Source organism: Gouania willdenowi, chromosome 11 (assembly GCF_900634775.1).
Source record: "Gouania willdenowi chromosome 11, fGouWil2.1, whole genome shotgun sequence".
NCBI lineage: Eukaryota > Metazoa > Chordata > Actinopteri > Blenniiformes > Gobiesocidae > Gouania > Gouania willdenowi.
Genome location: NC_041054.1, coordinates 32054288 through 32067375, shown reverse-complemented (window position 1 = coordinate 32067375; position 13088 = coordinate 32054288). Strand labels below are relative to the sequence as shown.

General features: G+C 46.3%; 1 protein-coding gene across 1 annotated transcript; it reads right to left on the bottom strand.

Moving 5' to 3' along the window:
* Positions 1-10433: 10433 nt before the first annotated feature.
* On the bottom strand, positions 10434-12774 carry agr2 (anterior gradient 2). Its single transcript, XM_028461207.1, has 8 exons — positions 12666-12774; positions 12395-12515; positions 12253-12316; positions 12117-12169; positions 11873-11949; positions 11705-11768; positions 10694-10777; positions 10434-10604 (listed from the first exon to the last, which is right to left on the bottom strand). The coding sequence occupies exons 2-8, from the start codon at positions 12501-12503 to the stop codon at positions 10555-10557; spliced, it is 501 nt and encodes a 166-aa protein (XP_028317008.1). The 5' UTR covers positions 12504-12515; positions 12666-12774; the 3' UTR covers positions 10434-10554.
* Between the last annotated feature and the right edge of the window lie 314 nt (positions 12775-13088).

Here is a 13088-nt window from a genome sequence, read left to right as displayed (position 1 = left end):
CTGAAGGTGTAGATCAGGACCACAGTTCACAGACCTGGGCCCAGTTGTTCAAAGGTAATCCGATCGGATTTTGGATAATGGATTGAAAGATGGATTCTGAGATCGAATTAGATCACGTAATCCAATCTTGGTTTTGATCTGGATAAAACCCTCAGTTTGGGTTTTTCAAAACTTTTTAGAAGGATCGGGATAACTTTGATCCAAAAAAACAGGATTATTCTGATCCCAGCAGTTGGGAGGATTGAGGGGGGATTTCAGGAACAAAATGCAATTTTAATAAAATTCAAACTGGTCAAATAATTAAAATTCATCGTGTAGTAAATATACATTTATGTATTGATATTTTTTAACCTAGTTTTCAAACCATACAATTGACATTTTTTACTACTTTGCATCACAGACCAGTAATGTAGAAATAAAATAGCACTCAATAGCTGTCAAAATCAAACAAAAGAGTATTCAATTCTAATTCTAATTGGAAACTTAATATTTACATCCAAAAATCATTGTTCAAAAATAGTTTCTGACAATGGCATCCCTTACTGCATGACCAGTCACTCTCTCATTCTGAGAACACGTCGGAGGTATGTCTTCGTTTTCAGCTGGCTCAGCAGGTGCATCATTAACCTCATCACAGAGAGGGACATTCCGCTTTGTAGCAATATTGTGCAGGACAATACAAGCAAGAATTATGTTGCCTCCTTGGGGTTCCACTCGCAAGTAGTTGAGGCACGCAAAACGCCTCTTCAGAACTCCATTTAGACGCTCAATGGCACACCTTGTTTTGGAATGAGCAGTGTTGAAGCGTGCCTGCTCAGGTGTGTTCGGTGCAAGAAAAGGGGTCATCAGCCGTGGTAGGAGCGGATAGGCACTGTCCCCTAATATTATGCCATCTGGTCGGTTGGTCTGGAGCTTTCTGTATAGAGCGCTTTCCCTCAGGATGCGTGCGTCGTGGACAGACCCAGGCCACTTCACGACACAGTTTGTGATGAGGAGGTCAGCATCACCCACAAGTTGTATGTTTATGCTGTGCCTTCCCTTCCTGTTGATGTACTCCCACTCTCTCTCATGGGGGGCTTGTATACACACATGAGTGCAATCAATAACCCCAATAGTATTGGGCATGTTTCCCAAGAGTAAGAACTTGCGGTTGGTCTGGGAAATCTGGTCATCCCTTGGAAAACAAACAAACTGATTGACCAGGCTGGCCAAAGTTACTGACACAGCTTTCACCACCTTACTCACAGTTGATTTGTCCACTCCTATACTGTCACCAACAACTTGTAAAAAGACCCAGATGCATAGAAATGCAGAGCAATGAGGACCTGCTCTTCCACTGACATACTGTGACTCCTTCTGGTTCTGCGTTGAAGCTCTGGCCTGACAAGGTCTGCAATGTATTTAATATCAGCATTCCCAAACCGAAACCGAGCATAAAGCTCTTCATTAGTGTATTGCTCTAGTAGTTTTGAACGTTCAACATACACCCTTCTACTGTCGTCTCTCCTTCTAAAATGATAATGGCGATGGACTATACCTGCCATGTCAGTGGCCCCGTGTAAGTCCTCTGAGAAAGATTAAATGCGATGGCTGTCTGATGAGCTGATGTGCTTCACCTTGTTCTCAATCAATGGATCCTGCCCAGGGCCTATATAACCTCTGTGCACCACCAAACAGGTGGAACCATGGACTCAAAAGGATCTAATTTTACAGTGGCAGAAACCCATGCACTGCTGGAAGGTGTAAGGCATCATTATGCCTTAATAGTAGGACGTTTTAGTTCTACAAAGGGAGGAGAACTGACCAACAAGAAGAAAAACGATGTTTGGGCAGAAATCACAAAGAATATAAATGCCACAGGATCTGGCCAGAAGAGGACGACTGATCAGATCAAATTTAGATGGAAGAATCTAAAGGCCAAAGCAACAAAGGACCACTCAGAGGCAAAAAACACTCAAACAGGCAGCAAGCCTTTCAAGAGAGGTGAATACACTGACTATGTTCTTGACATTATTGGAGAGGAGCATTCACAAGCTCTACATGGGATTCAAGGTGTTGCAGGCGATGGTGAGCCCACAGCTGAAGGGAAAGGTGAATCAGATCCTACTGATGCAGAGGTAACGGTGATCCTTGATCTCAGTACAGTTACTGTGGAAGAAGTTGGAAAAGTTGGATCTGCACAAGGAGAGACACTTACCACTGCAACAGGAAATCGAAGAGGCTGAAAACATCCTTTGCCAAACAAAGATGATGATGATGCCTACAGGGCACTTCTTAAAAGAGAAACTGTACGAGCAGAGGTACAGATTTGCCTTGCAGAGGAACAAATTACTTGAACCAGACTGCAGCAAACCAAAGCCAAACTTGAGATTCGTCTTCTGAAAGCACATGTTCAAATGTCTGATCATTCCACAGAAGAAGAAGGCTGAATGTGTGTGTGCTTTCCTCATGTTTCAAGGTTGAATTTGAAATATGGAATGTGATATGGTCTGGCTGGTCAAAAGATATTGAAAATGGGGTGTTTGTATTTTCTGTGCTTTCTTTTTGTTTCTTCAAATGAATACTGTCACGGAGTGAGCCGTGACGCTCACACTATAACCACAGTTAGTTACTGACCTCAGCATCTATGCAGGGAAAGGCCTACCAGCATATGTGGTTGTTGGTTAGCAGCTAACTCACCACCGTGGTCACAGGAGCACTTCCATTTTCAGGAAACCAGAGGGACTAACCCAACTCATGTAAATAGGGGTGTTTGGTGGGCTCCTCCATGAACCGGCACCTTAACGTGGTGGAGGGGTTTGAGTACCCGAATGATCCTGGGAGCTATGTTGTCGGGGGCTTAATGTCCCTGGTAGGGTCTCCCAAGGCAGTGCAGTGTGGATCGGGCAGTCGTCCAGGGCGGGGGCCTTGGCGATCTGATCCCCGGCTACAGAAGCTAGCCTTAGGGACGTGGAATGTCACCTCTCTGGCGGGGAAGGAGCCTGAGCTTGTGTGCGAGGTGGAGAAGTTCGGACTAAATATAGTCGGTCTCACCTCGACACATAACAAGGGCTCTGGAACCAGCCTTCTCGACAGGGGTTGGACTCTCTTCTACTCTGGAGTCGCCAATGGTGAGAGGCGCCGGGCCGGGGTGGCTATACTTCTTGCCCCCCGACTTAGTGCCTGTACGTTGGAGTTTACCCCGGTAGACGAGAGGGTAGCCTCCCTCCGCCTTCGGGTGGGGGGACGGATCACAACTGTTGTTTGTGCCTATGGGCCAAACAGCAGCTCGGAATATCCACCCTTCTTGGATTCCTTAGAGGGAGTACTGGAGAGTGCTCCTTCTGGGGATTCCCTCGTTCTGCTGGGGGACTTCAACGCTCACGTTGGCAGCGACAGTGAGACCTGGAGGGGCGTGATTGGGAGGAACGGCCCCCCTGATCGGAACCCGAGCGGTGTTTTGTTGTTGGACTTCTGTGCTCGCCACAGATTGTCCATCACAAACACCATGTTCAAGCATAAGGGTGTCCATATGTGCACTTGGCACCAGGACACCCTAGGGCGCAGTTCGATGATCGACTTCGTAGTCGTGTCATCGGACTTGCGGCCGCATGTCTTGGACACTCAGGTAAAGAGAGGGGCGGAGCTGTCAACTGATCACCACCTGGTGGTGAGTTGGCTCCGATGGCGGGGGAGGATGCCGGTTAGACCCGGCAGACCCAAACGTGTGAGGGTCTGCTGGGAACGCCTGGCAGAGTCTCCCGTCAGAAGGAGCTTCAACTCCCACCTCCGGGAAAACTTCAACCATGTCTCGGAGGAGGCGGGGGACATTGAGTCCGAGTGGGCCATGTTCCGTGCCTCTGTTGCTGAGGCGGCTGATCGGTGCTGTGGCCGCAAGGTAGTCGGTGCCTGTCGTGGCGGCAATACCCAAACCCGTTGGTGGACACCGGGGGTGAGGGATGCCGTCAAGCTGAAGAAGGAGTCCTACCGGGCCTTTTTGGCCTGTGGGACTCCGGAGGCAGCAGACAGGTACCGACGGGCCAAGCGGAGTGCAGCCACGGCGGTCACTGAGGCAAAAGCCCGGACATGGGAGGAGTTTGGTGAGGCCATGGAGAACGACTTCCGGACGGCTTCGAAGAGATTCTGGACCACTATCCGGCGTCTCAGGAGGGGGAAGCAGTGCACCGTCAACACTATGTATGGTGCGGATGGTGCGCTGCTGACCTCGACTTGAGACGTTGTGGATCGGTGGGGGGAATACTTCGAAGACCTCCTCAATCCCACCGACACGCCTTCCAATCAGGAAGCAGGGCCCAGGGACCCGAGAGTGGGATCTCCTATCTCTGGGGCTGAAGTTGCCGAGGTGGTTAAAAAGCTCCTCGGTGGCAGGGCTCCGGGGGTGGATGAGATCCGCCCGGAGTTCCTCAAGGCCCTGGATGTTGTGGGGCTGTCATGGCTGACACGACTCTGCAACATCGCGTGGACATCGGGGGCAGTGCCTCTGGACTGGCAGACCGGGGTGGTGGTCCCCCTTTTTAAGAAGGGGGACCGGAGGGTGTGTTCCAATTATAGAGGGATCACACTCCTCAGCCTCCCCGGTAAGGTCTATTCAGGGGTACTGGAGAGGAGGGTCCGCCGGATAGTTGAACCTCGGATTCAGGAGGAGCAATGTGGTTTTCGTCCTGGCCGTGGAACTGTGGACCAGCTCTATACCCTCAGCAGGGTCCTTGAGGGGTCATGGAAATTTGCCCAACCAGTCCACATGTGTTTTGTGGATCTGGAAAAGGCATTTGACCGTGTCCCTCGGGGATTCCTGTGGGGGGTCCTCCGGGAGAATGGGGTATCGAACCTCCTGATAGGAGCTGTTCGTTCCCTGTATGACCGGAGTCAGAGTCTGGTCCGCATTGCCGGCAGTAAGTCGAAATCATTTCTGGTGAGGGTTGGACTCCGCCAGGGCTGCCCTTTGTCACCGATTCTGTTCATAACTTTTATGGACAGAATTTCTAGGCGCAGTCAGGGCGTTGAGGGGGTCCGGTTCGGGGGCCTCAGTATTGCATCACTGCTTTTTGCAGATGATGTGGTCCTGTTGGCTCCAACACACTGTGACCTTCAACTCTCACTGGATCGGTTCGCAGCCGAGTGTGAAGCGGCCGGAATGAGAATCAGCACCTCCAAATCCGAGTCCATGGTTCTCGGCCGGAAACAGGTGGAGTGCCTTCTCCGGGTTGGAGATGAGGTTCTGCCCCAGGTGGAGGAGTTCAAGTACCTCGGGGTCTTGTTCACGAGTGAGGGAAGGATGGAGCGAGAGATCGACAGGCGGATTGGTGCGGCGTCTGCAGTGATGCGGAGTCTGCACCAGTCCGTCATTGTGAAAAGGGAGCTGAGCCAAAAAGCAAAGCTCTCGATTTACAGGTCGGTCTATGTTCCAACCCTCACCTATGGTCATGAACTTTGGGTCATGACCGAAAGAACAAGATCACGGGTACAAGCGGCCGAAATGAGTTTCCTCCGTAGGGTGGCTGGGCTCTCCCTTAGAGATAGGGTGAGAAGCTCAGTCATTCGGGAGGGGCTCAAAGTAGAGTCGCTGCTCCTCCGCATCGAGAAGAGCCAGATGAGGTGGCTCGGGCACCTAATTAGGATGCCCCCTGAACGCCTCCCTAGTGAGGCGTTCAGGGCACGTCCCTCCGGAAGGAGGCCCCGGGGAAGACCCAGGACACGCTGGAGAGACTATGTCACTCGGCTGGCCTGGGAACGTCTCGGGGTCCCCCCGGAAGAGCTGGAGGAAGTGGCCGGGGAGAGGGAAGTCTGGGCCTCCCTGCTGGGGATGCTGCCCCCGCGACCCGGAAACGGCTAAGCGGAAGAAGATGGATGGATGGATGGATGGTGGGCTGGTGTTGGGTCAAACCATTTGTACAGGGGTGTTTGTGTAATTTTTGTTCGTTATGGATTTTAAAAACATTTAAGGTGAATTAATTTACATGAAGTTATTATGTATGATTGAGTAATTAAGGTTTGTTGTTTTGTGTGTTGCTTGTATGATTATTTGGTTTGTTATTGAGTTAATTGATTTTAGATGGGGTTTGGTTTGTCTGTGGGAGGAGTTACAGTTAGAGGCTGCCTATAAAGGAAGCACAGCCTCAGTTGCTAGAGAGGACCCTGAGTGAGCAGACCTGTTAAAACTGATGGCAAACAACCAGAGGGTAAAGTCCATGTTCAGGATTTGCAAAAATATAGCCTGGCACCTCAATGCCCTTTTCTTTTTGTTTTGCTCAAGTTTTTGGTTTTCTGTTTTGGGGGTTTCACTGTAAATATATTGCACCTGACAAGGAAGAAAAATAAATAGAAAAAGCTTGAAACGTATTTCTACTCTCGAGTCTGTCTGTCCCCTCCACTGCTGGGCATCCTTACCACAAATACACTCTGAGTTACTCCATGCTGGCTATTCTACTTGTTTGTTTTTACGCACCTAGTGGCCTTCAATGCGATATGCAGTCTAATTTAGAGCACACATTATCTGGATTTGGTAATCTTGAAAATTTGGATTTGGATCAGACTGATCCAATCCTACTTTGCTTTGAACAACTGGGATAAAACTGAGATGGATTACATGATCCTGGATAACAAAAAAGGAATTTCAGAATCCGGATAGTTTTTATCCAGATTACACCTTTTGAACAACTGGGCCCAGGAGGAAAACCGCATTGCTCCTCCTGGATCCGAGGTTTGAATATCCGGCGGACTCTCCTCTCCAGTACCACTGAATAGACCTTAACAGGGTGCTGAGGAGTGTGATCCCTCTATAGCTGGAACACACCCTCCGATCCCCCTTCTTAAAAATGGGGACCACAACCCCGGTCTGCCAATCCAGAGGCCTGGATTGGCAATGCTGCAGAGTCATGTCAACCAGGACAGCCCTACAACATCCAGGGCCTTGAAGAACTCTGAGCGGATCTCATCCACCCCCGGGGCCCTGCCACGAGGAGCTTTTTAACCACCTCAGCCCCAGAGATAGGAGAGTCCACTCCCAGGTTCCCAGGCTCTGCTTCCTCATTGAAAGGTGTTTCGGTGGGATTGAGGAGGTCTCTGAAGTATTTTTTCCACCGATCCACAAAGTCTCGAGGTCAGCAGCGCACCATCCACACCATACACACCCAACACAGCATAACGTGGATGGCTGTTCATCATAGGAATGGGATCCACACAAGGTTCCTGCTGCTTAACAGAAGGTTTTCCTTGCCGCCATGATGAATTCATGTTGGGTGTGGGATACATATGTATGTGTATATACGTATATATGCATATGTGTGTATCCATAAAATGAAGAGTCCGTCCTTAAGACTGCTCTACTGTAAAGTGCCTTGAGATACCATTGGTTATGATTTGGCGCTATACAAATAAAGATTGATTGATTGATTGATACACAGTGTGGACAGTGCACTGCTTCCCCCTCCTGAGATGCTGGATGGTGGTCCAGAACCTCTTTGAAGCCGCCCGGAAGGCCTCACCAAACTCCTCTTATGCCTGGCAACTGCCGTGGCTACACTCCGCTTGGCCCGTCGGTACCTGTCTGCTGCCTGCAGAGTCCCACTGGCTACATAGGACTCCTTTTCATCTTGATGGCATCCGTCACCCCCGGTGTCCACCAATGGGTTCGGGTGTTGCTGAAGGCACCGACTACTTTGCTCTCACAGCACCGGATGGTCGCCTCAACAACAGAGGCACCGAACATGGCCCACTCTGACTCAATGTCCCCTGTCTCCCTCGACACATGGTTGAAGTTTTCCTGGTGGGAGGAGTTGAAGTTCCTTCTAACAGGAGACTCTACCAGGCCTTCCCAGCAAACCCTCACAATATGTTTGGTCTAACTGGCATCTTCCTCCACCATCGAAGCCAACTCATCACCAGGTGGTGATCAGTTGACAGCTCCGCCCCTCTCTTTACCCAAGTGTCCAAGACATGCGGCTGCAAGTCCAACAACACAACTACGAAGTTGATCATTGAACTGCGGCCTACGGTTTTCTGGTGCCAAGTGCTCATATGGACCCCCTTATGTCTGAACATGGTGTTTGTTATGGACAATTTGTAATGAGCACAGAAGTCAGGGTGGCCGTTCCTCACAATCACGCCCCTCCAGGTCTCACTGTCATTGCCAAAATGAGCGTTAAAGTCCCCCAGCAGAACGAGGGAATCCCCAGAAGTAGAACTTTCCGGTACTCCCTATACGGAATCCACAAAGGGTGGATACTCTAAGCTGTTGTTTGTGCCTTAGGCACAAACAACAGTCAGGATGTTTCTTGGTTCTTGTCGCAATGTTGCTGAAAAGTTTTTTCATGATCCCAAATTCTGCCTCTCTCTACAAGGGCCTAGTTTGGTTTTTACCTTTTTTACCTATTCTTCTTACACACTGTTGTAATCCCATTTCTCATCTAAATAAGGGGTGCCGCCCTTGTGGCGAACTGCAGTTCTGCCGCTCCTGTGCTCTCATGTTATAAATGTTAAGTGATTGTCTTTTCATGTTTTCTTGGACGGATTGAAACTGAAATTTAATTTTGCTGCTCCGTTGCTTTGTAACATGTGCAATGACAGACTCATCATCATCATCAACTCCAGAATAGAAGAGAGTTCAACCACTGTCGAGAAGGCTGGTTTCACAGCCCTTGCTATGTGTCGAGGTGAGACGGACTATACTGTATCTAGTCAAAATTTCGCAACCTCGCACACAAGCTCAGGCTCCTTCCCCACAAGAGAGGTGACGTTCCACGTCCCAAATGACAGTTTCTGTAGGCCAAGGCTCCCACCTTGGACTACTGCCTGATCCACATAGCACCGGCCCCATATGGTCCCTCCAGGGGGTGGTGAGCCTACGGGAGTGCAGGCCCACACCACTGGCTCTACCTGGCCGGCCCAGGCAGAGCCAGTGGCTCTGTTTTCAGTGATCATAAGGACAAAGAAGAAAATGCAACATCTGAGGACAAAACAACAAGTGAGAGAGATCCACCTCCCTTCCCTCAAATTGAACTCACATCCCCCTCACCCAGTGTCTCTCCTGACTCTGACTCTTTGGATCTGGTTGACTGGATGGAAGAACTGGTTCTTGATGGCACTAGATTGGAGCCAAAAACAATGACTACACAAAAGCGTTCATTAACCACATTTTCCTAATTTTTCCCCATGTGATCCCGCACAGTGTTTCTCCCCATTCACTCATACTCGCTCTCTCTCTCTCGCTCTCAGTCTTGCACTTCCTGTGCACTCAACTCTGCTCGTACGTACACTCGTTCAACATGACACAGCGTTACAATGTGCCACAAAGAAAACCAATCAGGAGTCAGACCAGACAGGGCAAATTCTGATTGGTAACCAATCCTAACTAAGGATGTAACGATTAATCGTAAGGCAGTTAAAAATCGATTAATAGGTATCACGGTTCATATTGATACTCGGAAAACTGAATCGCAGTACTTTTTTAAACAGCGGAGGGTGTTTTCTGTTCATCTTTCTCTCGTCCAGAAGCGTAGGTGGCAGGCGGAATCTCCTACTACTCTCTTTCTGGCCGCCTTCTACTCCTAAACATGTTCATAAATGATTCCTTACCCCTTTAGAACTGAAAGAATATCTGTAATATTATGTGAATATTTGTAAAAGTCACATTTTTCTATTCTATTCTATTCTTCACTGCTAGAAAATCTGCATGCCAACCAACCACTTGGTTACCAGTGCCCTCTGCTGGTCCAAACAAATATCTGATGTAAATACAGTGCAATGTTTTTTCTAGAGTCCAATTGTTAAGGCACAAAATACATTATTAGTTGCACTAAAAAATACTAGAAAAATAACTATTATGCAGTTTTGCATAGTTTACTATAGAAGCAGAATTTAAATTAATAGGCTTCTTCTTCATTTGTATTATTCCTTTATTTATTTCATTCAAGATTTATTTTTAGTTAAATTGCATTGTTTTGAATAGTTTATCAAGGGATTCTTTTGACAATGAAAAATAAAAGGAAAATAGTACAGTTTTCTAGTTTTTTCCCGTTAAAAGATAAAGAAATATTTTTCAGTCATCATTTGTCTACAGTCCCATTTTGTAAAATAAATCGTGAGAGAATCGTATCGTGAACCCAGTATCGTGAATCAAATCGTATCTGTAGTTGAGTGAATCGTTACATCCCTAGTCCTAACCCATTGGCTGAATTATGTTTGTGCCAGCCTCCCCATTGTACGTGCACATCCCAGTGACCAAAGAAGATAAAATGTCGATACTTTACTTCCTGAACTAGACTAAACCACACTGTGCTCCCTGAAATAAAAGCTAGTGTTGACCTTCACCAGGCCACCAACTACTGCCCTCTAGTGGTGGTGAGAATATGGAACAGTTGAAGCTTTAAAAGTTCACAGCTTACAGCTGGTAGCGTCCTTTCTTCTGCTCATTGTTTAGAAACACACACACACACTTTTCTTTCATGATGACTTGAGTTTTATTTTTTTTAACAAATTCAGATATAAATCAAACACAAAATGGTCCAGAGGGTTTGAATAAGGGGAACGTATCACTCCCAGCATCCTGTCAGATGTTCACAGCTCAGACTTTAGGAGCTTCTTGGCCTTCTTCATGTTGCCGAGCACTGGGAGGAGAAACAGGACAATGGATGAACCAATCAGCTCTAGGAAACGTGTGTGCACCAAGCCTTTCCTGTTCCACTGAGGCACTTACAGAGTTTCAGGTCACTTGGTTCATACGCATACATACGGTTGGAGTAGCGACCGACAATGTCAGCCCTCACCGTCATTGTTGGATCTGTGAAGAAACAGGATGGAGTGAAACACTGCTCTGTGGAACGCTAACATTACAATCCAACAATATTGATCAATAGATCAGTGACTGATCAGAGGATTTTACTGTGACGTTCTTCAGCACTGGGAACCAAACTCACGTTTTTATTCCTTTTTCCAACATTAATTCTAAAACTTGTGATCGACTGTTCAGCGTCACTTTGATTGAACCTTTTTAAACAGTTTGTGATTTTCAGGAAGTCCTGGGAAATAATATGCAAACATACTCAGACAGTTTATAACTAGAACATAATGTTCATTATTAATCAATTATTCATTTATATTAGAAACATATTTTTACCTCCACCAACAAGCTCATATATTCACTGGCATTAATTCATTCATTTTTTGTCTGTTAGCAGGTTCACGTCAATAGTGTTCAGATGATTTTGACCAAAATTTGAACCAAAGATAGACCTTTGGTCATGGAACATTCCATTACATTTAGGAGAGATCTGGATCAATAAAGTGATTCTGCATTCGTTTCAAAAATCCGTAAATGTCTTTCTTTCATCATTGATGATATTTAAAAAATGTATATTTCAATTTATAATTGACTGATCTTTATTAAATGTAACTCAGTTATGTCGAGTTATTTCCTCAATCATTTCACCAAGTTTCATTTGGATCAGATCCAGAATGCACAGTTTATTGTAGTTACTCTAAAACTAATGGGCGTGTCCATACATATTATTAATGATAGAAATGTAAACTCTGTGTTTACTCTAAATGAAAAGCGACTGTTGTAAGAACAAAATCAACCGTCTTACTGAATGCCACATTATTTTGAATAGTTTTGGTGAATTTGTCGTGTTTAATCTTCATGATGAGTTGTTGGAGCAGAGGTTCATACAGTAAAATTTATCTTTTGAGGAGAAAAAAAAATTCTTACCAACAAAAATGATTCTAGGAACATATTGTCCATCAGGAGAAAGATGTTTGTCTGTGGTTTCATACTAAAAAACAAGAAAAGAGATCACTCTGTGAACCAGGTGTATGTACACTAGATATTCATATATTTTTTACACATTTAGTAAATCATAACTGATCATACACCTACCACCAAATTCAGAACAATAAAGTCTTCATCCAGCGTTCTCTGGATCTCATTATCCTCAGAGAAGAGTTTTCTCAGAGCTGAGGAGGAAAAGAAACTGTATTTATTAGACATTCTATTCTCTGTTTCCATGGTTTTGCTGCTGATTCTGATAAAGAAGGTGATTCTGATCCACCATTGGATGCTTTATCAATAAAAGAATCATCTGATAACAAAGTGAAATAAAGCAGTGATGGTACCCTCATACCCTGGCTGTGTGGACAGTCTTCCAGGTGAAAGAGGACCATCAGAGGCTTGTTCCTAAAACATCAACCATCATCACTCAGCTTCTACTCACAGCATGTTGGCTCAGTCTTTGATATGGATTTGGAACCAAGTCTTACCTTGACCTGGACCAATAAAGACCCTCCTCATAAGTCTGAGCCCAGATCAGCTGATCCCCCCAACCTGGAAGGACACAATGACCACTATAAGTCCACCACTAACACTACACGTTCAATAACTTTAAATAATGACAAGACCAACCTCTGGACAGAGTCTGAGGAATCCTCTTCCCAGTTTTGGGAATGTATTTTCCAAAGGTGGAAGACATGGCCACCAGTACCAGGAGTGCAGACAGAAGTGCTTTAACCATCTTCAAAGGTTTCTGTGAAAAAACGACATAAATGAAACACCATCAGCGTCATCTCCATCCATTCCCACTGAAACATCCTAAAGTTCCAATATTTAACCTGAGCCCACTCTCCATTTTAGAATAGGAAGGACATTCCAACAACGAGGCTCCTCTGCAGCTTACCTGAGTTCCACAGGTGAGGATGTGACAGACTGCAGCCTGAGGATGTTTCTGTGCTATCTCCAGTGCTTCTGTCTGCTATTTAAGGTCCTGCTACCTGGACGTGCCCCCCCCCGCCCCCCCTCCCCCTTTGTTTGCCAACCAAACTTGATTTGGAGAGGTTACTGTAAGCTTTCCGTGTGGATTACTGAACACATCCTGGTGAGGGAGGGTGACTGTTAACACTTCAAAGATGAACAGTGGAGGATACTTTGTACTCTCAACAATTATCAGTAATTACATCTACGTGTGGTGCAGCAGATCTGATACACACTAAAACTAACAGAGAAAGAAAGTTCGTCAAATTGCCAGAAACAAAGAGCAATAGATATTATTTAACATAAAAACGAGGTAAAATGTCCCAACGTGTTTGGATTTAATTTCCAT